Raw genomic sequence first — 26,213 nt, forward strand, 5'->3', positions numbered from 1 at the left:
TAAATAATATAGAGATGAACTGAAACCCAGAAGCTTTTTTTCTTTCCACAAAAAAAGTAATTTTATTCATATTATTTTATTAAATTAGAAAGGGCCACAAGGAGGAAAAGAACACGTCTCTCAATTGGTTTTGCTAGGGGTTCTCCATCTTTGGGCACCTTTACTCAGAAGTCTCCCTAACAAAAGATCCCAGCTTTGGCCTAGACTAGGAATAGTCATTCTGTCTCTATTAACCCTCTCAGGAAAATTTCCAATAAAACACACATTCACAACAAAGTAAGTCATTTCTCCCTCTCCATGGTGAAAGTTGTAGCTTTGCATGTGTTCTAGACATACAGTATTATGTCTTGTCAAATATATCTCAACAATTTTCTGATACTTTATCTAAGGAAACCTAATGAAATTAAATTTCGTCTTCCAAATCTTATAGGCTGAAATAGTAAATAGACCATGCAGGCTTTTTTTGTTTTTAAATTAGATGCTGTGTTGATATTTAATATTTTGAATATGTTGGTTGGCGTCTTATCACATAATATTCATACCAACCTACATTCATCTCACTGAGCCATTGCTCAATGATGATGCCAGGAGCAGTGATGATATTTTTTCAGAGGAAGAACTGACTATCCCTTGGCAAAGAAAGTCTTATGAAACTCATGGGGTCACCATAAGTCAACAGGCGACTTAAACACACACATTATATGGTCAGTTGTGTTGCTGTTGTAACCTTGGAGTCATTTCTGACTTATGGTGACCCTTAGATAAACCTAGCATGGGATTTTCATGGTACGATTTGTCCTGTTGAGGCTCAGAGAGTGTTCCCAAGATCACTCTATGATCACAGTGTCTTCTTTGTAGCATGCCAAGGAGATGCTGTGCCAAGGATAATTTCCAACGATCTCCTTGTGGGGCTTTGAGTTGATGTCTCAAAGCAAAAAGCAGACATCCTGGAGATTTAGTGTCCCATTCTTCGACACTGGCCAACACACATTTTGATGCCTAAAATGTTATACCTGCTTCTGCTGATTCCAAAAATGGCACCCTATCAGTTATAGTTTTTGAGATACAGAATATATATCATATACCAGTCCTCATCTGCTTGCCCATAGAAAACTGTAAGAATCATATCTACAAAACTATAGATGATGTGGTCTATCCAACACAATTTTCTGAATCGGGACCCCAAATAACCCTAGGAACAGGCCTAAAAACCAAGCAACCAAGAATATTTTTTTGTTGAGCTATGTTATTTTTTGGAGAGAACATCTTTCCAGGAGATGCTAGGAGGAAGATTTGTAAGAAGTGCTTCCTCAGAAGATTCACTCATCTTTTCTTCAGTAGATATAAAAGCAGCTAGGAAGGAACCACTGATAGTGTCAAAAGATCTAAGAGAAAACCTTAAAAACCCATTTTCCTCTTCACTGCTCCACTTCACTGAATGTATTGTCAGGGAAAAAAAAATCAATAAATGGAATAACAGGACTAGACAGCACATGTCATTCTGTCTTAAGGTGTTTGCTCATAAAATGATAACTACTATGAACAAAACAAGGCCACCCTACAAATGGCAAAAAGCATTGTTTTTTTATTTACAGTCCTAGGACTTCCTCCACCCCTGGTTTCCTCTTGATGTTCAGAAGACTGGAAATGTGCAATTTAAAGCATTGACTGAATGATCTGAGAAAGCAGAAAGAAATGGACATGGAGCTTTTGCACACTTATTCAGTAGGATTTGTAAGTCTTCCTATGAAGAGAATTGAACCTGTGAAACAGAAAATTATACTTTATTAAGTTTTCATTTAGAAATATTTTATCTCTAATGTAACAGTTCTTCTATATACTTATTCAATGAATAACCATGTGTGAGTGAACCAGGAGTTAAATTTAGGGCACATCAGCACCTTTAGACCTGGAACGTAGAAACTGGTTGTTTATGAATTAGAACTTAGGGCCCTTCCACACAGCCACAGACTATCAAGGCAGAAAATCCCACAATATCTGCTTTGGAGTGAGTTATCTGAGTCCACACTGCCATATACTTCAGTTCAAAGCAGATAATGTGTGGAAGGGGCCATAGTTATTTATGTAATAGAGTTAACAATAAAAAGATACTCCTACAAGAGCAAGCAAGCAGTTTTGGGCAGGGTATTCAAAATGAGTTAGATATATTCCAGAATTATTGCCTCAAACCGTAATAGTTTACTTATAGTAGCCCAATTTTTAAACAGGTAAAGAGAAGTGACTTATTTCTTCAGGAAGACAAGACTGTGCTCCTGGATATAGGGCTTACAATACATTAGGCTGAAACTGTTTATTTGGAAAATGTCAAACCTAGGTTTTGAGATTTTATATGAAAGCCTGACATGTGGTCATATGTACAGTGGTTTTGCAAGAATACATTCTGTTACAGCTTTGAGTCCCTATATTAGGAGAAAGGCTGGATAAAAATAAAGTAAATGCTTAAAAATGAATAAAATTACTTTTATTTTGATGTGTCAACTTTGCCTGAGAAAACTATACCACATATGCTTCTGAATGAATTAAAATGGGTCAAACTATGTGTTAGTGTGTGTGTGTGCTAAAACCATTCTTTGGTCATGGCAAACAATTTTCCTCACCTACAATACCCTGCACTTACAATACTTTATTTTAGGATTGGTCATTGGAAGGAAAACTCAGGCTTAATCTCCAAGTTTAGGCATGTATCTCTGAGGAAAGGAAAAAATTAATAGTAGGGAATAGGTACACTTTCACCAGAGGGCCCTTTCACACAGCCCTATATCCCAGAATATCGAGGCAGAAAATCCCACAATATCTGCTTTGAACTGGGTTATCTCAGTCTACACTCAGATAATGTGGGATTTTCTGCCTCGATATTCTGGGATATAGGGCTGTGTGGAAGCACCCTTAATGTGTGGTTTTTTTCTCATTGCTTGAGAGAATATAGTAACAAAATACATAACTGAATAAGTGTGATGTTTTCTGTGTATTTCTTCTTCACCGCCTCAGTGTCAGCTCAATATGTATAAAATAATATTTCTAGCAGCAGTATAATTAAGCAAAAACAAGAAACTAAATAGAGATAACAAAAATATTCAGTTTTGCTGCTCACACTAAATCTTTATTTAAAAGGAAAGAACAGGGGACATATCTATATCTTTTTGATGTATAAAAAGGTTTATGATCTCCTCGTTTTCTAAAATAATTTGTTTTATAGACCTTCAAGCTGTGTAGTAAAGAGAGAAGCAATAATTTACTATCATAATAGTGACATCTTACGAATATATTTTAACTTGTGCTTACCTGTACTGGCTTGCCATAAGAGGAAATTAAAAGGTCTATCAGCTTTGAAGACAGGAGCCCGGGATCTTTTTAGCAACACCATAGCTGTAACATAATAGCATCTGTGACTGATTGGTTTCGTTATTTCCTTTTGTTTAACACACATACGCAAAATCAAAATTAATTACTGTGTTGCTGTGAGTTTTCTGGGCTGTATGGCCATGTTCCAGAAGCACTCTCTCTTGAGCTTTCGCCCACATCTATAGCAGGCATCCTCAGAGGTTGTGAGGTTTGTTGGAAACTAGGCAAGTGGGGTTTATATATCTGTGGAAAGTCCAAGTTGGGAGAACGAACTCTTGTCTGCTTGAGGCACGCGTGAATGTTGCAATTGGCCACCTTGATTAGCATTAAATAGCCTTGCAGCTTCAAAACCTGTTTGCTTCTTGTCTGGGGGAATCCTTTGTTGGGAGGTTTTAGCTGGCTCTGACTGATTCATGCCTGGAATTCCTTTGTTTTCTGAGTGTTGTTCCTTATTTACTGTCCTGATTTTAGAGGCTTTTTAAAATATTGGTAGCCAGATTTTGTTCATTTTCATGGTTTCCTCCTTTCTGTTGAAATTGTCCACATGCTTATGGATTTCAGTGGCTTCTCTGTGTAGTCCGACATGGTGGACTCACAACCTCTGAGGATGCCTACCATAGATGTAGGCGAAATGTTAAAATTCACAGCCAACCAGTGATTCCAGCCATGAAATCCTTCGACAACAAAATTAATTACATTTCAATTACATATCCATTCCTCTTTCAGCAAGAATATTGTATGCAGTGGTGCTATTCTGCCTTCCAGCTGAATGGCAATGGCCATTTATTGGATATTGCATCACATCATTCTCTCTTCCCTTGTCTCTGGTTTTCCAGTCTTCATTTTGTTTTTTCAGTGTTTACTTCTAGACATCTTCAGATTTCCTCCTAGCTTTTTGATGCTTCCTCCCTCCACTTTTTTCTTTTTTGGTGGAAACAGTGCCATTTTGGCTATAGAGGGGTAAGCACTTTTGCTCCTTTTCTTCATATCCCATCACTCCTATGCTCTTCAATATTTCACAAATGAAATCTGAGACATTCATGATACCACTGAACTTACAGCTGCAATAATTATGGAACATAGCACTAACATTTCTCTCTCATTCCATTACATTCTGTGTAATGATTACTTTTCTGGTAATACTTTTAGGGGTGAAACAGATTGGTTGCCAATACACATACTAAATTCCTCTGAGATGTAACAGGTTTACCTTTTAAATTCGGTTAAATTATAGCACAATTTGCATTACGGAACTAAGATATTTGCTTCTCTTTCTAAGGAAGTTGTTGGTTTAGGAATAAACATTAACTTGTTTAAACAAAAAAAAAGGAAGATACCCTAGGTCCAGTGCTGGCAAAGGCAGAATAATTGTACATATGGTACACACACTCACACACAAAGTAACAATATTAAAAACTCATTTGTAACCATGTATATGCCCAGCAATTCTGGCACAATCAGGAGACCCAGTGAGGCAACTGGGTGACAAAATATGGGGTAGCAAATGCACCCCTACTTCAATGCCTCCATTGTTACTCCAGGAGGCCTGTGCATTTTTTGCAGAGTGGCCTCTGCAAAGAATCAGATATGAGCAATGCAATGAAGTGTTTGTGGATGAACACCATTTAAGCAATAAATCTGCTGTCATCCAGATGAAGGCATGAACAATCACTGTCTGATTTACCTGTAACACCCGAGGCCCTGGTGCCATCTTCTGTCACTTCAATCTTTGCTTTGTGGATGGCTTCTGAGATATAAAGGCTTCCTTGTTCTAGTAAACAAAACCATCAATAATTACTGCATTTGTCAGGGCAAACTCAATACAACTTTACCTAATAAATAGAGATTAGGGTACATCATGTACAGATTAGAAGATGGAATAGCAGAGAGTGTAATGGTATCAAAAAAATTTTTTTTTTCACCATTGCACCTTTCAAAGTCTGGAAACTGATCATTAGATTGCTCAGTCAAGACTTAAAGAGACAGTTGCCTGTTGAGGTTTAGGAGAACAATAAATGTTAATATTTTAGTGTTAATGGTTTTAATATCATTAATTATTTAATTGTGTGTGTGCATACTGTCCAGATTTATATATAAGTATGTATATATGTGTGTGTGTGTGTGTACAGTATTTGCATTGTTTTATTTGTTGTTAGCTGCCTTGCATCCCTGTATCAGGAGAAAGGTGGGACAAAAATGAAAGAGGAAGAAGAAGGGGAGGAGGAGGTGGTGGAAGAGGTGGAGAATAATGGGCTGTGGAAATTACAGATTTTTTTCCTGGAATGTATGAGGTACAGTAGAGTCTCACTTATCCAACATTCACTTATCCAATGTTCTGGATTATCCAATGCATTTTTGTAGTCAATGTTTTCAATACATCGTGATATTTTGGTGCTAAATTTGTAAATACAGTAATTACTACGTAGCATTATTGTCTATTTAACTACTTTTTCTGTCAAATTTGTTGTATAACATGATGTTTTGGTGCTTAATTTGTAAAATCATAACCTAATTTGATGTTTAATAGGCTTCTCCTTAATCTCTCCTTATTATCCAACATATTCGCTTGTCCAACGTTCTGCCAGCCCGTTTATGTTGGATAAGTGAGACTCTACTGTATTGGGTTGTATTGAGGATTGTTTAAAGAGCTATTCCCATCGGGATGCATCCAGTATTGTGCAACTGGACTTCCAATGTTTTTCTTTCTCCTCTGCCCCAGTTCTGCTCCAGACAATTTCCTCAAAATCTGAAACTTTTTTACAAGGAGAAACATGCAGGGAGCCGGAAAAGGAGTGAAATCTGTTCCCCATAGAGTTTTTATTCTGCTGGCATTTACTCATCAATAAAAAGTGTATCCTATGGCACAATCTTGCACAGGTTGGTGCCTGTCAATTGTTTTGAGCTACCGTGTGCATTATCTCAAACAGTTGGTTGTAATGACTGGGGTGTAATTCAAAACATCAAGAGGGCTGCTATCACTAGTTGGACTCTATCCTCCAGTGCATCCATATATTTGTGGCTAGTGCTGAGGACTGAAGGCCCTTCCACATCCTTATAACCCAGAATATGAAGGCAGAAAATCTCACAATATCTACTTTGAACTGGGTTATTTGATTCCATATTCCAATTCAAATCAGAAAATGTGGGATTTTATTCAACTGTGTGGAAGGGGCCCGAGTCTCCATTCCCACTTGCTACCTTCCCATACTCTGACAAATGATGCTCTGGGAACCCTTTAGGGTAAGGCGGGAGAGTCTCTGACCTTTCTGATATTTTGGGCCATAACTCTCAAATCCCTTGCCACTGGCCATGCTTGAAGGCCTGGTGAGAATTATTGCCCAAAATGTGTGGAAGTCTCAATGGTTCCTCACTTTTGACTTATTGGATCTGTTGTGCTTAATTGGTGACACAAAAGATGCCCCAATACTTCGATCAAAAACATGAGATAAGCAGTAGACATACCTGAAATGCCTTTGAAATCTGCTTGAGTTGAATCAAACATGTCTGTGATTCCTAATGCGGGTAAAACCATCTTTAGGTCCAAGTGGTTTTGAATTCTGAATCTGAAAAGATATTAGATGGACATTTAAAAACATTTAAGCCACTCACAGACTCTCCTGTCTATATTTTGTTCTGCAATATAACCTACATTATTATTATTATTATTTTATTATGACACAGCAAACAAGATAGATATGCTGGATTTCATATCACAAAATCACAAGTCGAACACTTCCCAAGTGTCTAGGACTGTGTGATGTATTTTCGGATGATGCGCGCAGATCCCAGCAGGGTGGCCTTTTGCACTTGGCAGGTCGTGATTTTGTCAATGTCTATTGTTTCCAAATGCCGGCTGAGATCTTTTGGCACGGCATCCAATGCGCCGATCACCACCAGGACCACCTGCACTGGTTTCTGCCAGAGTCTTTGAAGTTCAATCTTGAGGTCCTGATAGCGGCTGAGTTTTTCCTGTTGTTTTTCGTCAATGCGACTGTCACCTGGGATGGCAACATCAATGATCCAAACCTTTTTCTTTTCCACAACTGTGATGTCTGGTGTGTTGTGTTCCAGAACTTTGTCAGTCTGGATTCGGAAGTCCCACGGTATCTTTGCGTGCTCATTTTCCAATACTTTTGCAGGTTTGTGATCCCACCAGTTCTTTGCTGCTGGGAGGTGGTACTTGAGGCATAAGTTCCAATGAATCATTTGGGCCACATAGTTGTGCCTCTGTTTGTAATCTGTCTGTGCGATTTTCTTATAGCAGCTGAGGATATGATCAATGGTTTCGTCGGTTTCCTTGCACAGTCTGCATTTTGGGTCATCAGGAGATTTTTCGATCTTGGCCTTAATTGCATTTGTTCTGATGGCTTTCTCCTGGGCTGCAAGGATCAGGCCTTCTGTCTCCTTCTTCAGGGTCCCATTCGTGAGCCAGAGCCAGGTCTTCTCCTTATCAGCTTTTCCTTCAATTTTGTCAAGGAACTTTCCATGCAATGTTTTGTTGTGCCAGCTGTCAGCTCTAGTTTGTAGTGTGGCTTTCTTGTACTGGTTTTTTGTCTGCTGTGCTTTGAGGAGTTTCTGATTTTTTACTTCAATCAAAGCAGGTTCTTCACTTTGCTTTACATCTTCTTCTTCTTCTTCTTCTTCTTCTTCTTATTATTATTATTATCATCTATAATAATAATAGTGTGTGTGTGCATTGCATATCTGCTTTTTAAAAGAAGTGATTAATATCAATTCATTAAATTATGTTTATATCCTGCAATATCATCTTTAGTGTCTAGGTGGCAGACACTGTAGGTTGTGTACCTTAGACATCTGTCTCTTCCTTACTCCAGCTGTATTCGCAGAATCCAGTCAGTTTTAATCATGAATTTTAACCTCTCATCTTGTGTTCACTATATTTTAATCTTTGTTCTGTGTATTTTAATATGTGTATTTGTAGAAATATGTTGTAATATATTTTATATAATGTTTATGATAGTTATGTGTTTTAGCTGTGTTGCAACCTACCTCAAGCCACAAAGAGAGGTGGGTAGGAAATAAAATGATGAGAATGAGAATGTTGTCTACCACTCCAACCAAATCCCTAATTTTAGCATTCAGACAAAAATAAGTCCTGCAGCTATATGCCCATTAACTCTTTACCTTGGAAGAAAGATATCCATCTTTGTTCTTCTTAAGCTATTGGACCACACTGGGAAGCTTTGGACTGAGAGATAAGATTCAACTTCAGCTAGAGATGTCCTTCGACTGGATGGAAGCACTACAAACATACTGACAGTTTCCCCCAAATAGGGCAATTCAACCACACTGATCCGTTCCAGAGAATCTATTAGGAATTCACCTGCATGTTGAAAAAGAAATATTGTGCTTAGCTTTCAAGTATGTTGAATTTTATTTGAGCACATTAGATTAGGTAGAACTTTTTGTAGTAATAATCCATAACATTTGTGTAGGAATTCAAAATATTCAAAGTATTTTGCATGTTTTATCCAAGGTTCTAGTCCTCAGAACAGTTCTCTGAATCAGGGGTGAGAGTCTTGTAGCCCTCTATGTGTTATTGAACTGCAACTCCCAGAATCTCTAGTGCATATATGAATGCCGGGAGATACAGTTCAACAAAGTTAAAAGGGCTACATAAGTCCAACCATGTTCTAAAGTATTATTAGCTTTCCCAAGCCATACTGCAGTGGTTCTCAACTGGTGGGTTCCCAGGTATTTTGGCCTACAACTTCCAGAAATCCCAGCCAGTTTACCAGCTGTTAGGATTTCTGGATGTTGAAGGCCAAAACATCTGGGGACCCACAGGTTTGGAACCACTGCCATACTACATAGCTAAGAATTGTGTCTAAGACAGAGTGGCTTCCTAAGGCCAATATAGCCTGAATTCTGGTCATCCTAGCTAAAAGATACACACTGAATCAGAGTTTGATAAAAGGGATGTAGATGCACTCTTAAATGTATGTTTCCATAGTACCATTTTATTCATGAATTTTTGCAACACAAAACCTGTATATATCAGGCATGGGAAAACTTTGGCCCTCCAGGTGTTTTGGACTTCACAGAATCATGGAATCATAGAATAGTAGAGTTAGAAGAGACCTCATGGGCCATCCAGTCCAACCCCCTGCTGAGAAGCAGGAAATTCAAAGCACCCCCGGCAGATGGCCATCCAGCTTTTGCTTAAAAGCCTCCAAAGAAGGAGCCTCCACCACACTCCGGGGCACAATTCCACAATTCCTAACAGCCAGTAAGTTGGCTGGGATTTCTTGGAGTTGAATCTCAAAACATCTAGAGAGCCGAAGTTTGCCCATGCCTGATATAGATGCTACAAGTGTCTTGGCCCTGTCTATTATTATTCTCCCTTATAAAGTCCATACTTGTACAAGTTTCAAATGAGATGCAATTGTTCAGTTGAATGCTTTACTATGGACGTTTTCCCAAACTATGTGAGAACTGAACTGAAACAGTTCCCACGTGAGGACTGCGTTGTCTTGAAACATGCATGCTAAAATTAGCCCTTGGCTTTCACTTTTAAAATTCAAGTTTCTGTTCCTTTTGGTAATCCATACAAGATTAAATGTTTAAGAAGCTTGTACTTCCAAGTACATCCACCTCTGAAATTTTGAGGAGATATATTATTAGCTGACATTAATTCTTTGACATGCAAGCTGGTCAAACCAACTTGCTTTTTTGCCCTTGTTGTGCCAAATATTTTTTGCCAAACAAGAGTTTTGTGGGGGAGAATATGAAATAATTTTCCCCAAGCCTATTTTTTTCATGGTTTTTAAATGTATTTTAATGGCATTTTTTGGTTTTCGAAGTTCTGGAGGCAATATGATTCAATCAATCAGAGAGCATGTTGCCAAAGGACAATGTCACATTCCCACAATATTAGATGGCAATTCAGTGTGAAGACAACATTTGATTGATATAGCTAGGCCACAAAGAGGTAAATCAAGCTATTCCCCAAAAGCTCCCTCTACAACAACTGCAAGCTAGGTTGAGAAGGGGGAGTTTTCCTCTCATTCTCTCTCTCAAATCAAAACATAGTGGTCCCTTGGTATCCACTGGGACTTGGTTCACGGAAGCTACACGGATATCAAAATACCTGGGTGCTTGTTCTATTATATACAATTGTACAATAGAGCAGGAAAAATCAAAGTGTGCTTTTGGGAGTTTAAAAAATGTTTTCAAGCTGTGGATGATTGAATTTTTGAATATGAAGGGCTGGCTGTACAAAGACACACAAATTTGCAGTGAACATTCCATATATTCATCATTTGCATCAGTTGTTCATTCCCTTTCATTTTATGTTAATTTCAAAAGTTTTAATTAGTAAGCATACCTGATTTTAATGTTTTGGTTGTTCTAAAGTTCCATAATAGTGGAACTTCCCCTGCATTTGGCAGAGAACCATTCTTTGATGGTTCCTCTCCCTTCCGGCTTCCTTCTGCATAGAAGATGTATATATAGGAACCAATTCGTCCAATAAAGTGGAGAATCCATGGCTGTCTAGTTCTTCTTGGACTACAAGTACCACCCTCCTTCATTACCAGTTTGAATTGATGGGTATTGCAGTCCAATATTACTATGTAGAATCTACTGGTTCCATGTCAGTGGGGCAGTGAAAGTACTCTATATTTCAGGCAAAACTATAAAGGATGCTTCTATGGTGCTGAAACTATTTTGGCCTAAAACTTGGATTCATTGTCCTGCTGACATAGACGCCATTGGCCTCACTGGCATCATCTGGGGAGGCCCACATTTTCCAGACAAAGCTGATATAATTACCGTAATTGACTTCTGCACTGAGGTATAAAGTAGGCACTTTCAGAGTAATGCCTTCTGTAGTAGTAAAGGACAAGGACTGAGTATCTGTGAAGGTGAATTTCCGTTGCCAAGTGCTTTTGAAATACATGGTGCTCACCACTGCTACCTGGTTGAGGGGAGACTCAATACTCTGCAAGGACAGGCAATTTTCTTCTCCATCTAAAGGAAAGAGACCCAAATAATGGAAGTTATTTGAATTTGAATTTTACATACTTATTCTGCCAGAGCTGAACTGGTCCAGAATTTTAAAAGACATTTTTAAAAAGTCAAGGAATTAACTCAATAGAGTTTGAGTTTGTATATTGACTGACCCTCCTAACAGTTCTCTAACAATCTGGAATGCAACCTCATTTATTGGGTGTGTTTAATGTGACATTAAGATATCTGAATGCCTCTGATAATTCAAATACAGCCAACAAAGAGCAGTTCCCATGGCAATCTCCTAACATCAGTAAAGCAGATCCAGAAAGTCTGAAGATCATGTCCAGCTCAAAAGTCAGTATGATGAGGGTTCAGGAGCCTAACTTTATTGCTCCAGCATGCAACCTTCCTTCCACATTCAAACATCGACCGGAGTCTTAGAGATAGTTGTAGTTAGGAAAGATGCCTTTTATTACATATCTTTTAACCGGTGGCTCAATGGGTTAAACTCTTGTGCCAGCAGGACTGCTGACTGAAAAGTTGGTGGTTCGAATCTGGAGAACGGAAGTGCGCTCCCATCTGTCAGCTCTAGCTTCCCATGTGTGGACGTGAGAGAAGTCTCCCAAAGAATAGTAAAACATCCAGACATCCCCTGAGCAATGTCCTTGCAGATGGCCAATTCTCCCACACCAGAAGTGACTTGCAGTTTCTCAAGTCACTCCTGACACGAAAAAAACTGGAGAAACCAAAAACTAGACAAAGGATTTTTCACTTGCAAAGCATGTGCCCCATACCAATTAGCTGTGAGCTATTTCTTGGGAAGAGATTTCTAAGCTGAGATGAATAACTGACAGTTAAAGACTATTAAGCTCGGGAGATTCTGGAAACTCAGATTATTCCATGTATTTTCCTTACCAAGGCTAATCAGTTTTAAGTGTGCATGGCTCAAGTTATCTTGTGCTGAACGCATGGATTTTAAAGTCTGCATAATCAAATCACCAAATGGGGTCCTTGTCTTCACTTTACCTCCAATATTTGTGGCGATCCATTCATTTATCTGTGCCGCAGTCCTGTTGGGCTCACTGAAGTTAGTTTGCTGCACAGCATTGTTTGCCCAAAATGCAGCATGTTGTACAAACTGAGGTAAAAGACGAATCCCGGCTTGAACAAAAAGAGCACAGGCCAACTGGGCCACAGGGCCTTGCTTGGAGTTGCTTACTTCTTTATAGACCTTGTGCAAGAACTCCTGCATGTCCTGATCTAAGAACAAGCAACAATATTTTGTTATAATTTTTTTGGAAACAGGAAACACACATTGTGATTCCTTCCCACCTGCAAAAAATAAATAAATTGTGCCCCCAAACACTATTGAATTCCACCTTTATAAGTTCTAGAAGCTCATTTTAGAGGACTAGTATGATGTGGCTTTCCTCTCTTCCCCCTCTCCTTGCAGACCTTTGGTTTTACTCCAAATTTTAAAGGAACTAGCAGACATAGAACCTATGGTGGGCATAGGGTTCAGCACCTTGGATAGATCCTTTAACGGTGCAGCTTTAAAGGCCTCCTTTTGATTCCACTGGGTCTTGGCTCTTCAAGTTCAGAGAATAGACACCAGGTAATAAGAGGTTTGGAGAACACATCGTATGAGAAAGGGTTGAAGGAGCTATGCATGTTCAGCTTGATGAAGAGAGGATTGAGGGGTGACACAATTGAAGTCTTTGAATACCTCAAGGGTTGTCACAGAGAGGAGGAAACAAACTTGTTCCCCGCTGCCTAGAGGGTAAGATGAAGTTTGAACTGCATTATATGATCAGCGTAAACCCACACAATAAAGTATGAACTACACTGAACTGCATTATATGGCAATGTAGATCCAGCATAAGTCTAGGTGACAGGAGGGTAGATTTTTACTGAACATTAAAATGCATTTCTTGACAGTAAACACAGTTTGGAAATGAAACCAATTATCAAGAGAATTGGTGGGGCCTCTTTTACTGGATGTCTTCATAAAGATCCATGAGACTCCTTCCAACTCTCTAACTCAACTATATTGTTTGATGTGATCATATATTGTTTGATGTGATTTGTTTGTATGTTTCTCCTTGCTGGCATTGAAAGTTTGCCATATATGTTGGAAACCACTCTGAGTCCCTCTGAGGAAGATAGGGAATTATTATTATTATTATTATTATTATTATTATTATTATTATTATTATTATTATTATTCCTGCCAGTTATCTGAGATAATTTTCTAATTCCTTGTTTCAAGACTCATCAGCTTCTTTACAAACAGAAAGGTTAAAATACACCAACAAGTAGATATTGTGATGGTGCATCAGTGACTTAGGATTTCCAGCTGTGGAGTTTACTTGAGCAATGCAGACATCTCATGATTGAGAACCAAATTAAATAATAAAACAGGCAAGCTTTCCCTCAGATTCCTCTATATCAGGGATTCCCAAACTAAGTCCCACGGGTCAGATGTGACCTTCCAAGGTCATTAACTCAGTCCCCTTCCTAAATTTTAGACTTAAGGTCGCCCTAAGTCTGAAATGACTTGAAGGCACATGCTAACAACAATCCTAATTAACTTGACTATCTTATCAGCCAAAAGCAGGCCCACACTTACCATTGAAATACTGTTTTATGTTGGTTTTATGTTGGTTAAAAATGTTCTTTATTTTAAATATTTCACTGTTCTTTCAATTTTTTGCATGGCCAGTGTGCATAGGAATTTGTTCATGTTTTTTTCAAACTATAGTCCACACCCCAGCAATTTAAGGGACCATGAATCAGCCCTTGGCTTACAGCGTTTGAAGATCACTGTTCTATATCATCTATTAGTATAGGAACACATGTTTTGCCATCATACTATAGAAAACTTTTTTAAAAGTTTTTTTAAAAGTTGCATGTAAATTCTGTGGGGAAAATAATCTTTCAGGATATCATCAAAGATGGAAATATCCTTTTTATCATTAATGAAGTTCAATATTTTAAAATCAAATGTTTCAATTTTGAGATTTTTAAGGTTAGTTTTGAAAAGCGGCACTATGTTGGGCATGGATGAAAAACAACGATAAAATATGCATATTCATCAATTGTACAAATAACACTTGAATCAAATATAAGAAGAGATTATTATGTTAGACCCAACAAACATACTGTTAAATCTTTGACAGATTTTCCTGAATCAGGCAAAAGTGAAAGATAAATTCTAATGATGTACAGTCTTCACTGGCTGCCTAAATAGCCCATAGGCACTAGATCTTATCAGATGTTAGAAGCTAAGTAAGATCAGACTTGGTTAGTACTTGGATGAAAGGTGCTGTAGGAAGTCATATTGGTATATAGGTTAGGTTGAGGGTGGTGGGATAAGTGTGACTAGGTAAATAGATAAGCAATGTAGTTTAAGGTATAGCATTATATTGGTATTATATGTAATATCTTGTAAACTGGCACAATGGGTTAAACCCTTGTGCTACTAAACTGCTGACCTGAAGGCTGGTAGTTCGAATCTATCAGATGAGGTGACCTCCCACTGTTAGCCCTAGCTCCTGCTAACCTAGCAGTTCGAAAACATGCAAATGTGAGTAGATAAATAGGTACTGCTTTGGCAGGAAAAAGCAAAAAGACACCCCAAGCAGTCATGCTGGTCATACGACCAGGAGATGACGACGCAGGCTCCTCGGCTTGAAAATTGAGAAAAGTACCTCCCCCAGAGCCAGAGATGAGCGCCGCCTCCAAAGCCGGAAATGAAAGGAAAAGCCTTTGCCTTTATCTGTGTATGTGCGTTCCATTGTATTATAACAAGGCACTAAATGTTAGCTATTTTTAAATGTAATTGTATCTTAATTGCTTTTAGGGTATATGTTGTCATGTTTACTCATGCTTTAGTTCATTATTATATCTTATTGGATTGTATCTGTTTCATCTTCATTTCAATTTTTAATTCTTCTGTTAGTTTATTGTTGTTACTGTGCATTATCCTGTATTCTTTTTGATTTGTTTGTACTCATTTGAGGCATTGAATGTTTGTCTTTTTTGTGTCTGTAAACCACCCTGAGTCCCCTTGGGGAGAGAGAGCGGTCTAGAAATAAATAAATAAATAATAATAAGTAATGTCTTGTAATTGTTTCTGCATTACACTGTATGTGTACTGTGTGCTTAGAAAATTAAAAATAATTTTAAAATATGAAATGTGATTGAGCAAATTTTCAGAAGAAGGAATGGGCAAAACTGGGTAGTCTTTTCCTGAGAGAAAACTATGAAATTCATGAGGTCACCATAAATGGACAGGAAACTTGAAGGCACACACATACACACGGTCTCTTACCACGAGTGTTGTATCCCAGTGCTCGCTTCAGCTGAGCAAAGGTGTTCCCTTGAGCACCAAACTGCAGAAGTCCCAGGGAAAGAGAAATGCTTGCCGGAGAAATAACAAGGTTAGTTCCGTTATCCAGCTCTGCCAAGCGCTGGTAGAGGCTGAGTGCAAACTCGGTATTCAGGTTCTTTGGGTCATTGTAGTGGTGGTCACAGCTTCCAACGTTCAAAGACCAAAGTGACAGAAGGAGAAGGATTGTGTCAGAGGCAGGCAGCATGAAGGCAGAAGGTTGTGCTGCCAGATGATCACACCTGCAACCAGCAAAGAAGATACTGGGTTCCTGAGTCAAATAAAAACGGAACCATCTTCTGACCTAACAAAAAGTCTTCCTTCCTCATAGTCTCGCCCATGGATATGATTTCCCAGCACACCCACCTATTGAGACCATGCATCCTGGAAAACTTGGAGTAGATAATCAAATGTTTTCTATACACATACTAGTGTGGTCCCAGAAAAATGGAATGTAAAAATTTGAAAAGCCAGCTCTATTTTTGGAACACAAATACACAAGCATTAATGATATAAAACCTAATCCCCTTAACTTACTTCTCAGTTCTACAGGCATCAGGGTTACTGCCAATGCAAATATTTTAAAATCTTCTCAGTCAAAAGATCAAATGTTTCTCACCAATCAGATAAAACAGTCCTCTACATACCTGAAGCACATGTTTTCCGAAATGAATAGTTTCATCTCAGAATTTTTGGTAAGTGTCTACCATCTGTGCCTGTTTCTTTACAAAGCAAAATAAACTCCTCCAGTTTACTTACTGGGTAAGCTGGGTTGGGTTGGATGCTGTGCCAGAGTCCCGAAAGGTCTGCTTTTGGTCTATCCCGTTCTATAATATATAATAAAGCAGGGTCTTAGTCATAAGACCACAGTGAAAGGGATAGTCCGTGATCATGGTCCCTCGTCGGCGATGTCTGTACCACCCTGTCCAAATTCCTGTGGGCTCTATAGGGAGTCAGGCAACAAGGCATGTTGCTACTCCAGCAAATCCCAAGCATGGAACACAAAGGTACTGATGGAGAAAGAGTACAAGCACAGTGCAAGCCTCAATAGGCGTGTGACCTCCTTCAGTTCACCTACTGGCATCACTTTCCTCCTCCTTCTCCTCCAATCCCCTCCCCCCCAACCCTCGGCGTACTCTTTTCAAAACATTCCATAGATTTCTAAGTTGCTAGTGAAAAGAAGGAAAGAAACAAGAAATTATGCCTGCTATGTACTAGGCACAATCTATATGAACGGGGTGGAGGGAACGGAGAAGCTACTGCTGCTGTAGATATAATTATTTCCATGGTCCCTCACCCTAATGCTTAATTTTAGTTTTGCCATGCAGAATTAGGGAACACCTAAGAAGAAAGACAATCCACCAAAGATGTTACAGCTCCAAGTAGTCTTGGATGACACCCACTTCCTGGACCCATTTCAAATCCGCTTCAGAGCAGTATAGGGAGTTGAAACTGCTATGGTCACCTTAGTGGATGGTCTCCACTAATCTTGGATGGCTTTCAATCCCTCAACCATGGTAGCCTTCTGAAACACTGGAGGGTGGGGATGGGTTGGGAATCGGAGGCATTGTGTTGCAATAGTTACAATTACAATGTAATTGTACCTCTCAGGAAGGTTCCAGATAGTGATGTTTGGGGATAGCTCCTCCTCCAAAAAAAACAACAACAAAAAAACAGCTATCCCCAATGCATTTTAACATGCACATGAAACTGCTGGGAGAGATAATCTGGAAATATAGGGTGAGGTGTTATCACTATGCTGATGACACCGAAATATATTTCTCCCTAACTTCAAAAACAATCTGAGTTAAGAATAGTGTGTCTCCTCTGAACGAATGCCTGGAGAAGGTAATGGGCTAGATGAAGAAAACCAAACTGAGACTGAATACAGACAAAACAGAAGTGCTTGCCATCAAGGGTCCTAACTTAAAGATGAAGGTGAGTCAATCAACTTGAAAGACTATGTTTGCAGTTTGGGAGTGATCCTGGGTCCATGTCTCCAAACGTTATCCCAGGTAGATGTGACAAGGATAGAATGGCACTTTTTGGGATGCCACATAACAGCTCATTTTTGCGGAGCAGCTATCCCCAAGCACTACCATCTGGAACCTGCCCGAGAGGTACAACCGGACCCACTGCAACCAGTGTCTCTGATTCCTAGTCCCTCCAAGCATCCCCGAAAGATACCACGGTTGTTGGGATTGAAAGCCATCAAGAGATGTAGAAGAATCAAAAGAGATACACTTCCCCATCAGTGTTAAGACGGAGATAATTCACTGAGGTGACCATAGCAGTTTCAACTCCATATCTTGCTCTGAAGTCGGTTTGAAATAGGTCAAGGAAGTGTGTGTCATCCAAGACTGCCTGGAAACAGAGGGCAACTACCTTCTCAATCACTTTGCCTGAAAAAGGAAGGTTAGACACTGGTCTGTAATTATTAGGGTCCATTGGATCCAGGGAGGGCCTTTTCAGCAGTGGTCTACTGCTTCTTTTAAACAAGATGAAAAGTTCACCTCATTGAGAAACGCATTAATAATTTGTTGTATTTGAGATCAAATTGCATCGCCTCCCCCGATGAACAGCCAGGAGAGGCAGGGATTGAGAAAGCCAGTTATCCTCCTTACTAGCCCCAGCAGCTTGTCCACATCAACAGTACTCACCAATTGAAATTGATTCAGTGTAATCCCACTCCCAGAATTGCTGGACACCTCATTGTTGGCTTCTGCTGCAAGTCAGTTCTTATGCAATAGATTTTAACAGCAAAATGGTCATTAAAGGCGTCAGAATGAACTACTGAAGGTTCTAATAGTGGGTTTGGAGGGGAGGGGACCTAAATTAAACCTCTCATCACTCTGAACAGCTCAGCTAGAACTGAATTGACAGGCACAATGCATGCAGAGAAGAAAGCTTTCTTCACTGCTGTCAGGACCCAGGCTGCAGAGCACCAATAACCTTACACAGAGGCCAGAATCTATCTAATATCTTTATTAAAGAAATATATAAAATCAATAAAAACAAGTGAAGAATATAGTTCAGAAGCAGACCTTTCAGATAAGGTCAAATATAGTCCAGAAATGTATTGTCCAATATAAGATATTAGAGTTCAAAGTTTTAATCCACTTGACCGAAACACACACTTAGCCAAGCAATAGTGTGGGGAAATAACAGAGTCTTTAAAGTCCAATGAAGCTTGACAACAAGGCTGGAATAAACTTGATTCTCGACTAGATCCTTGACTGGAGGCAAGACGAACATGAAGCATGAAACATAGTCCGTGGTAAAAACGTGAGACAAGGCAAGGCTTGAAACTTGATCCGGGAAGCAAGGAACTGGGATTACGAAGTCCACACATGATCTCTCTCCTCAAGCTGATCAATTGACTCCGCAAAGTATCCCTTGCAACAAACACCTATATTGGGTCTCGTTTTCCTGCCAACAGAACTCTTTCCCTAGAGAACGAGAAGCGAAACCCAACTCTGTCCAGATGCATGACTCCTTAGAATTTCCCAAGGAAAGCAGACCTAATCAGCCATTTGTTTGGCAGCGATTCTCAGGCTTCTGCGATTAGCCTCCCTGGCTCCCCTATCTTTGGTATAATTGTCCCTCCGGGAAAACGGGGGGGAGTTCTGCCCAAGGCCTGTTTGGCTGAATTCTTGGGGGGAAACGTCAACATCCTGCAGGTGAAGAGACTCCGGCTCTTGCTGAACCGGCGAAAATCCCATGTTTTCCTCTTCGTCTGCCACAATAGTACTAGGAACAGGACTACAAGGCCCGTGAGTCATCACACCTGCATGTATTGCCACCTTATAGGAACTGAATGTTTTCTATATCATGTCTTGTTTCATGAAAGTTGAGTTTTTTGCCGTCTGTGCTTTAGTAGTCATACTTCCTATTTCATTTCCCTGAGGTGTGCTGATGACACCCAAGTGTATTTCTTTGTGCCTTCAAAAACAGCTTTAGCTAAGGATAACATGTCTCATCTGAATGAATGCTTAGAGGAAAAACTGGGCTGGATGAGGAAAAACAAATGGAAACTGAGTCCAGACAAAACAGGGATGCTTGCCATCAAGGGTCCTAATTTGGGGATGGGGGTGTATCAACCAGTTCTGGATGGGGTTATACTCCACCTGAAAGACTGTGTTTGCAGTGTGGGAGTGCTCATGGATCCGTCTCCCCAAATATCAGCCCAGGTAGATATGACCATCAGGAGTGCTTACTACCAGCTTCTGCTGATCACCAGTTGCACCCCTTCCTAGATTTGGTGGACCTAAAGATGGTTGTGCATGCAATAGTAACCTCAAGGTTGGACTTGCAATGCATTTTACATTTGTACCAAACTCCAGTTTGTTCAAAACATGGAGGCCAGATTGCTTATTGGGAACATCTAGGAGTGAGCATATTACTGGCAGTCCCTGAGTTACAAACATTTGATTTACAAACTCATAGCTAAGAATGGGGGTGAGACAGCAGGAAGCAAAAGAAATCTACATCTAGAAAGGAAAATTCACTCCTGAAAGAGCTTTCACAGGGAAAAGCTGTCTTTGCTAAAGCTTTATCACCAAACCTTGTTTCCCCAACAAGCCATTTTTTTTTCAAAATCCAATTATCACAGAGACAAAGAGAAAAACAAACTCCACAGGGATGCTAACCCTTCCCTATGCATTCTAAAGCTAAATAATATATTGTTTAGTCTGGAGTTACATTTAAACAATGTACTTGTACTGACTTACAAACAAATTCAACTTAAGAACAAACCTACAGAATCTATCTTGTTTGTAACTTGGGGAATGCCTGTATATTCACATTAAAGTCACTCCACACTTTACCAGTTAGTTTTCGGGCAAAGTACAAAGTACTGGTTATAACCTTTAAAGCACTACATGGTTTGGGGCCAGGTTACCTACAGAATCAACTCCCTCAGTATAATCCACCCTCAGGGCCGGCCGGAGATATTTTTAAATGTTAAGCGGGGGTGCTAAAAAGCGCCCCCGCCACCGGCCCCGCCTCCCACGCCCTGGCCCCGCCCAGCATGCCCTGGCCCCGCCTCCCACGCTGCGTGGGAGGCGGGGCCAGGGCGAATAGTGCTGGGGGCGGGGCCAGAGTTGGCCCCGCCCCCCGTCCAGCGTGCCCTGCCCGCGACCAGGAAGTAAGGGCAAAATGGCCTATCTGTGCTGTGCGCATGCGCACAGCCAGATAGGCCTTTTTGCCCTTACTTCCTGGTCGCGGCCGCCGATCGCCCGGGCGATCGGCGGCCGCGACCAGGAAGTAAGGCCCAAATGGCCTATCTGTGCTGTGCGTATGCGCACAGCACAGATAGGCCATTTGGCCCTTAGTCTACAAACTAAGGGCAAAAAGGCCTATCTGGCTGTGCGCATGCGCGGTTTGGCGTGGGCGCGGGGATTGAAGCCCCGCGCCAACACCGGAGGCGTCGGTGGCGCTACGGGCCGCTGTCGACGCCTCGACAGCGCCCCTAGCGGCTAGCGCCCGAGGCGGCCGCATCAGCGGCCTCGTAGAATCAACCGGCCCTGTCCACCCTGTACTCTTAGATCCTTTGGAGGACACTTACTCAAACCAGCCAGAACTGATTGGCAACCATCACCATAAGACTTTAATAACCTGCTGGAAGTGGTTCAATAGCTAAACGACCTGTCAGCATTCAAGACAGAAGTGAAGACTTATCTCTTGTGGCAGGCCTAGGCAGTCAATTTTAATTTTAGATTTTACTTGTTATTTCAATATATGTATTTGTATTGTATTTTAATCCTTCAACAATGTATTTTAATACATGTATTTTGTATTTCAATGTATGCAATTTACTAAATGTTTTTATGATTATGTGTTCTCAACTATGCTGTGCCCTGCTTCGAGCCATGAGGAGAGCAAATAGTAGTAGTAGTAGTAGGTGTTACAATACAACCCCAGGAGATATGTTTGAGGACTTCACAAAAATACGTGAAGCCAGGGGTAATAGCAAACCCTATTGAATGAAAGTGAGCACATAGAGATATATTTGAAGTCTGCCTCGATCTTGTAGTGTTCTATTACTTAATACAGTTTTGTAAAAATTGTATAAATTTATATTGAGACTATTCTGGAATGTTTTTTATATCTTACCCATTTGTACCTCAACCCTAGGAGTAGAAATTCAGGTTTTTCAGTCAGAGTTTGGAAAAGTGGATTCTGGGAGATGTAATAAAAAAAAACCTCTCAATAAATATGGGAACAATTGTAGCAGCTATCACCAGACATTGCAGTTCTGGTTTCTTTATTTTCTTGTCTGTACATTGTAAACTATCACACCCCTTTCTGATTCAAAGCTGATAAGCAAGATCTTTCACCAGCAGCAGCCTGACTCTTTGAGACAGTTGGGACCAAAGAATTATAATCACAATTTTTTTAAAAAATGAATTTTCTGCATAACTAAAGAGATTGGGCTTAATGGTACCAAATAACAACTATCCAGTTTTTTTCCTAATTCTTTTGTCCACACAAAGGTCATCAATCCCTCATAGCTTTTCACATTATGCAAGGAAACCTTTAAGGTACTTAGTACTTTCTGACCTCTGGCGCCCTATTTACACACAGAGACAGGCAGTCAGCTTGAATTAATCCGACTCTAATTACAACCACACACATCTGATATTTGCTCATTGCAGAGTAGCGGGCTACCAGGTACACAGAGGTAAAGTGAGCTGGATTATCTGCCCATGCATGTGCTTCCCAGAGTGAGGTCTAGTGTTCATTTTTGTGAATGATCCACAGAAAATTTGGCTGCAAACTCCCAAAGCATGGGAAGTGTTGTATAAAACTGGTGCCTCTAGTCACCAGACATGACTCTGCCTTATGAATGAGTTCTGAGCTTCCCAGTTTTACCTTTGACAAAGCCAAGGAAAACTAGAAAATATCATTATTCAGGATCTTCCTTTCCAATTTGGTTGCAGGGATAAACACCTGTGGAGATCACACTATTTAAACACTCTGCATTGATACCATGGAATGAATGGGCATGGACTAAGTAAGAAAGGAACTAATAGTGACAGTGCCAATCTTGCAATTTGCTGTCTATATTAATACAGTAGAGTCTCACTTATCCAACACTCGCTTATCCAACGTTCTGGATTATCCAACGCATTTCTGTAGTCAATGTTTTCAATTCATCGTGATATTTTGGTGCTAAATTCGTTAATACAGTAATTACTACATAGCATTACTGTGTATTGAACTACTTTTTCTGTCAAATTGGTTGTATAACATGATGTTTTGGTGCTTAATTTGTAAAATCATAACCTATTTTGATGTTTAATAGGTTTTTCCTTAATCCCTTCTTATTATCCAACATATTCACTTATCCAACATTCTGCCGGCCCGTTTATGTTGGATAAGTGAGACTCTATTGTAATGGACTTTGTTTTGGGATCCCAAAAACATCCCAAAAAATCTTCAGGCTCAAAATTCAATTGAAATGTTGGTTACATAGGATTTTTTTTTTAGTAATACTATAGGATGATACTGTATTTACTCGAGTTCAATGAGCAAATTTGTTGGCTAACTTTCGCCAGCCAAAATAGGGTGCGCATTAGATCAGAGGAGGACCGGAGAAAACAGGAGCAACCGGGAGAAAACAGGCCTGGCTTGAATCCCTGGCCTTTCCTGGGCCGTCTCCTACCTTCCTCCATCAGTGGACCCAAATCGGAGCACAGGCTCCTATTCGCACTTGGGGCTTAGCAGCCAGCTGCGGAGAATGGGCTCTGATCACTCCTCTCCCACTGGCCCCACAAAAGGGAGATAAGAGAGCGCACCCACGGGCTCCCTTCCCTTCCCTTGCTTCCTCAAGAAGAGCCAGTGATGACAGACCTACCCTCGGCCCTCGCCTTCACCAACCTGCTGGCTTCGGCTGCCTCCTTCTCCTCCTCGCAATCCAGGCTGCCAAAAGGGCTCCCTTCCTTGTCTCAAAAGCAGGCAAGGAATGAGGGATCCAACACTGCCATCCAAGCCCCCTTCCTTTGCATGGCATTGGATCCTTCCTTCCCTGCAGTCCCAGGCTGGGCTGGGTTGTAAAAGAGGCGACTGCAAATGAGGACTTGATACCACCCTCCTCTAAAGCAGGTAAGGAAGGAAGGGTCCAAGGCTGCCTCTCCCACCCCCACCCCCTTTGCCCAGGGTTGGACTCTTCCTCCTTTAGCTGCTTTTCAGAACGCTGTGGTCAGAGACGCTTGCAGTCTCCTCCTTGCAATCCACCCACTCCCGTCCGGCCCTTCAAGGAAGGAAGCATCCCACCTCTGGCAAAAACAGTGGGCAGGAATGGCAGTCTTGCATCCTTCATTCCTTGCCTGGGCTTGAGGCCGCTTCTGATGCCAGAACCCAACTTCCAGGCCCAGGCGGCAGGGAGTTAGGTCGCAAGGGGAAGACTGATAACAATTCTTGAAGTGTCATTCTTGTGAAAACAACCTATTTCTTCTAGTGCTGCATTTCTCCATTTCTCTTTCACTCATTGCCAATTTCTGAACTTCATTCCAAGTTGATGGTTCATGAGTCGCTCTTGCATTAGCAAAAGAAGTCAAATGTTGATTCTTTCTTTTTCATCTCCTAGCTTCCACCATGTCATCTGTTCTTTGGTCACTGGGAGGTGCCATTCCCACATCTCCTTCTGAAATCTTAGGTACAATGAATTGAGCAGGAGGGTTTTCAAGCCTGTAGATGACTTGATAGAACATTCTGTTGATTCAACCTCTCATCCCAGTAGATCACTTTTCCTAGTGTAACTCTTCCTGTGTGTTTGCTTAGAATTTGGCATCCTTTCTTAACACTTTTAGCTGACAAAAATTCCTGTGGCTTTTCATAAAATTTCAACTTTGCAGATATACAGAGAAAAACTTCTTGCAATCATCAGTAAAGTCCAGGAAATATCTATTCCCAGAAACTGATGAGACTCTCATAGATCCACAAATATTTCTGTGAATGAGCTCAGTCACCAACATAAGACTTTTTTGGAGGGACGTGTTTGCTTGTCCCTTCGATTCTGTGCAAAGTGTGTCTTCTTCTTTGCCACAGCAAGTTTGCCAATCCATGCCACTGTAGAATTGCGTAGCTTCAAATCAAGATCTTTCATTCACATGACCAAGTCTTGGGTACCACAAACCTAAACAACCATCATATTTACAATTCTTTGCAATGCCAGCCAATCTAGCGATACATCTTGCCTCCAATGCTGCCTTTCCTGCTCCCTGCCTTTTCCCAGCATTGGACTCTTCCTTCCTTACCTGCTCTTCAGGAGGCTGTTACTACAAAAGACCATTTGCACTTACATTCTCCTGCTTTACAACCCAGAACACTCACCCCACCCCCATCAACCCCACTTCACACAGGCTACAGGAAAGGAAGGATCCAATGCCAGGCAACGGAAAAAGACTTAGATGGCAGTGTTGGATCCCTCATTCCTTGCCTGCTGTTGAGGCAAGGAAGGAAGCCCCTTTTAAAGCCTGGTTTGAACGGAGGTGGAGGCAGCCAAATACAGCAAGTCAGAGAAGGTGGGGGCCAAGGATATCTCCGTCATCACGGGCCCCTCCTGAGGAACCAAGGGAAGGGATGGAAGCACTTGGGTGTGCTCCCTCCTTTTGGCTGGGCCCATGGGAGAGGAGAGCTCTGAGTCCATTCTTCAAGACTGGCTCTCAAGCCCTGAGTGCTAACAGGAGCCTTGTCTCTGAGAAGAAAAAGGGGGGAGGAAGGGAGGAGTCTGCTGAAGTCAAGGGCAGGGGGCGGACTGCTTCTTTGTAGAGGGTTGGTTGGGTCTCTTGGGATCTTAGGCACAAGATGAAGAAGGGCAGGTAGAATAAAAAAAGGAAGAGAAGCGAATGAGGCCAGTTCAGAACCACAAGAGGGACATGGCTTGGTCTGTATGATGTGTTCAAGCCTAAAAATATGGTATTTGCTGGTGCATTACCTTTGCCAGCAATTTTTTTTATTTCAGGGCATAGTAAACTGATAACAGGGGAAGGTAAAGGTTAGGGAGGAATTATAACTACTAGCTAGCCAGTTATGGGAATCTGGAAAAAATCTAAGTTTGGAGGGGGATTGGATAATTTCAACAGAGTAAGGCTATAGTTTTAAGAAACACATAGAAACAGAATGGAACTGCAAAGAACACGTCTTATCTTGCTTTCCTGCAAACACCATGCCACACAGAGGAGAAGCTGAGGAAAGTATGTATAAAACTAATTTTTCAGAAAGCCACGTGATTTGGATTTCTTCTTCTGATTGGCTGACAAGGAAAAAAAAACCAGCATTCAACTGCCCTTCTCAATCACATCAGCCCTCTCCCACCCCAGCCCCCTCCCCCTCGAAACCTAGACAATCACAAACAATGGGGTGATGGAATATATTAACTGAAAAAAAAGCTCCAAAACAACACATTTTTTTACGAATCTCTGAAAGTTTCTTCAGAGGGGTCCTTTCCAATTAGTAATTCATATTTCTGAATTATCCGAAT

The 26,213-nt window shown here is 40.7% G+C and overlaps 1 protein-coding gene across 2 annotated transcripts; it reads right to left on the minus strand.

Moving 5' to 3' along the window:
* Window positions 1-1,565: 1,565 nt before the first annotated feature.
* Window positions 1,566-24,415, minus strand: serpine3 (serpin family E member 3). Of its 2 annotated transcripts, XM_062984400.1 has the most exons (10): window positions 23,609-24,415; window positions 16,487-16,554; window positions 15,671-15,969; window positions 12,364-12,597; window positions 11,158-11,355; window positions 8,509-8,707; window positions 6,826-6,926; window positions 5,048-5,134; window positions 3,304-3,387; window positions 1,566-1,762 (listed from the first exon to the last, which is right to left on the minus strand). In XM_062984400.1, exons 3-10 carry the CDS (start codon window positions 15,933-15,935, stop codon window positions 1,719-1,721), a joined length of 1,212 nt encoding a protein of 403 aa, XP_062840470.1. In that variant the 5' UTR covers window positions 15,936-15,969; window positions 16,487-16,554; window positions 23,609-24,415; the 3' UTR covers window positions 1,566-1,718. The 2 variants fall into 2 exon arrangements, with proteins under 2 accessions (XP_062840470.1, XP_062840473.1); XM_062984403.1 differs by lacking the exon at window positions 23,609-24,415 and having other exon boundaries at window positions 16,487-16,829.
* Window positions 24,416-26,213: the final 1,798 nt, after the last annotated feature.

This window comes from Anolis carolinensis, chromosome 1, assembly GCF_035594765.1.
Source record: "Anolis carolinensis isolate JA03-04 chromosome 1, rAnoCar3.1.pri, whole genome shotgun sequence".
In the NCBI taxonomy this organism is placed as follows: Eukaryota; Metazoa; Chordata; class Lepidosauria; order Squamata; family Dactyloidae; genus Anolis; species Anolis carolinensis.

Coding starts and splice junctions, on each gene's coding strand:
- serpine3 (XM_062984400.1), bottom strand. CDS start 15,935: ATGCTGCCTGCCTCTGACACAATCCTTCTCCTTCTGTCACTTTGGTCT. Junction 12,598..15,670: donor ACTGGGATACAACACTCGTG/GTAAGAGACCGT, acceptor GCTTGTTCTTAG/ATCAGGACATGCAGGAGTTC. Junction 1,763..3,303: donor CTTATGGCAAGCCAGTACAG/GTAAGCACAAGT, acceptor TCTGTTTCACAG/GTTCAATTCTCTTCATAGGA.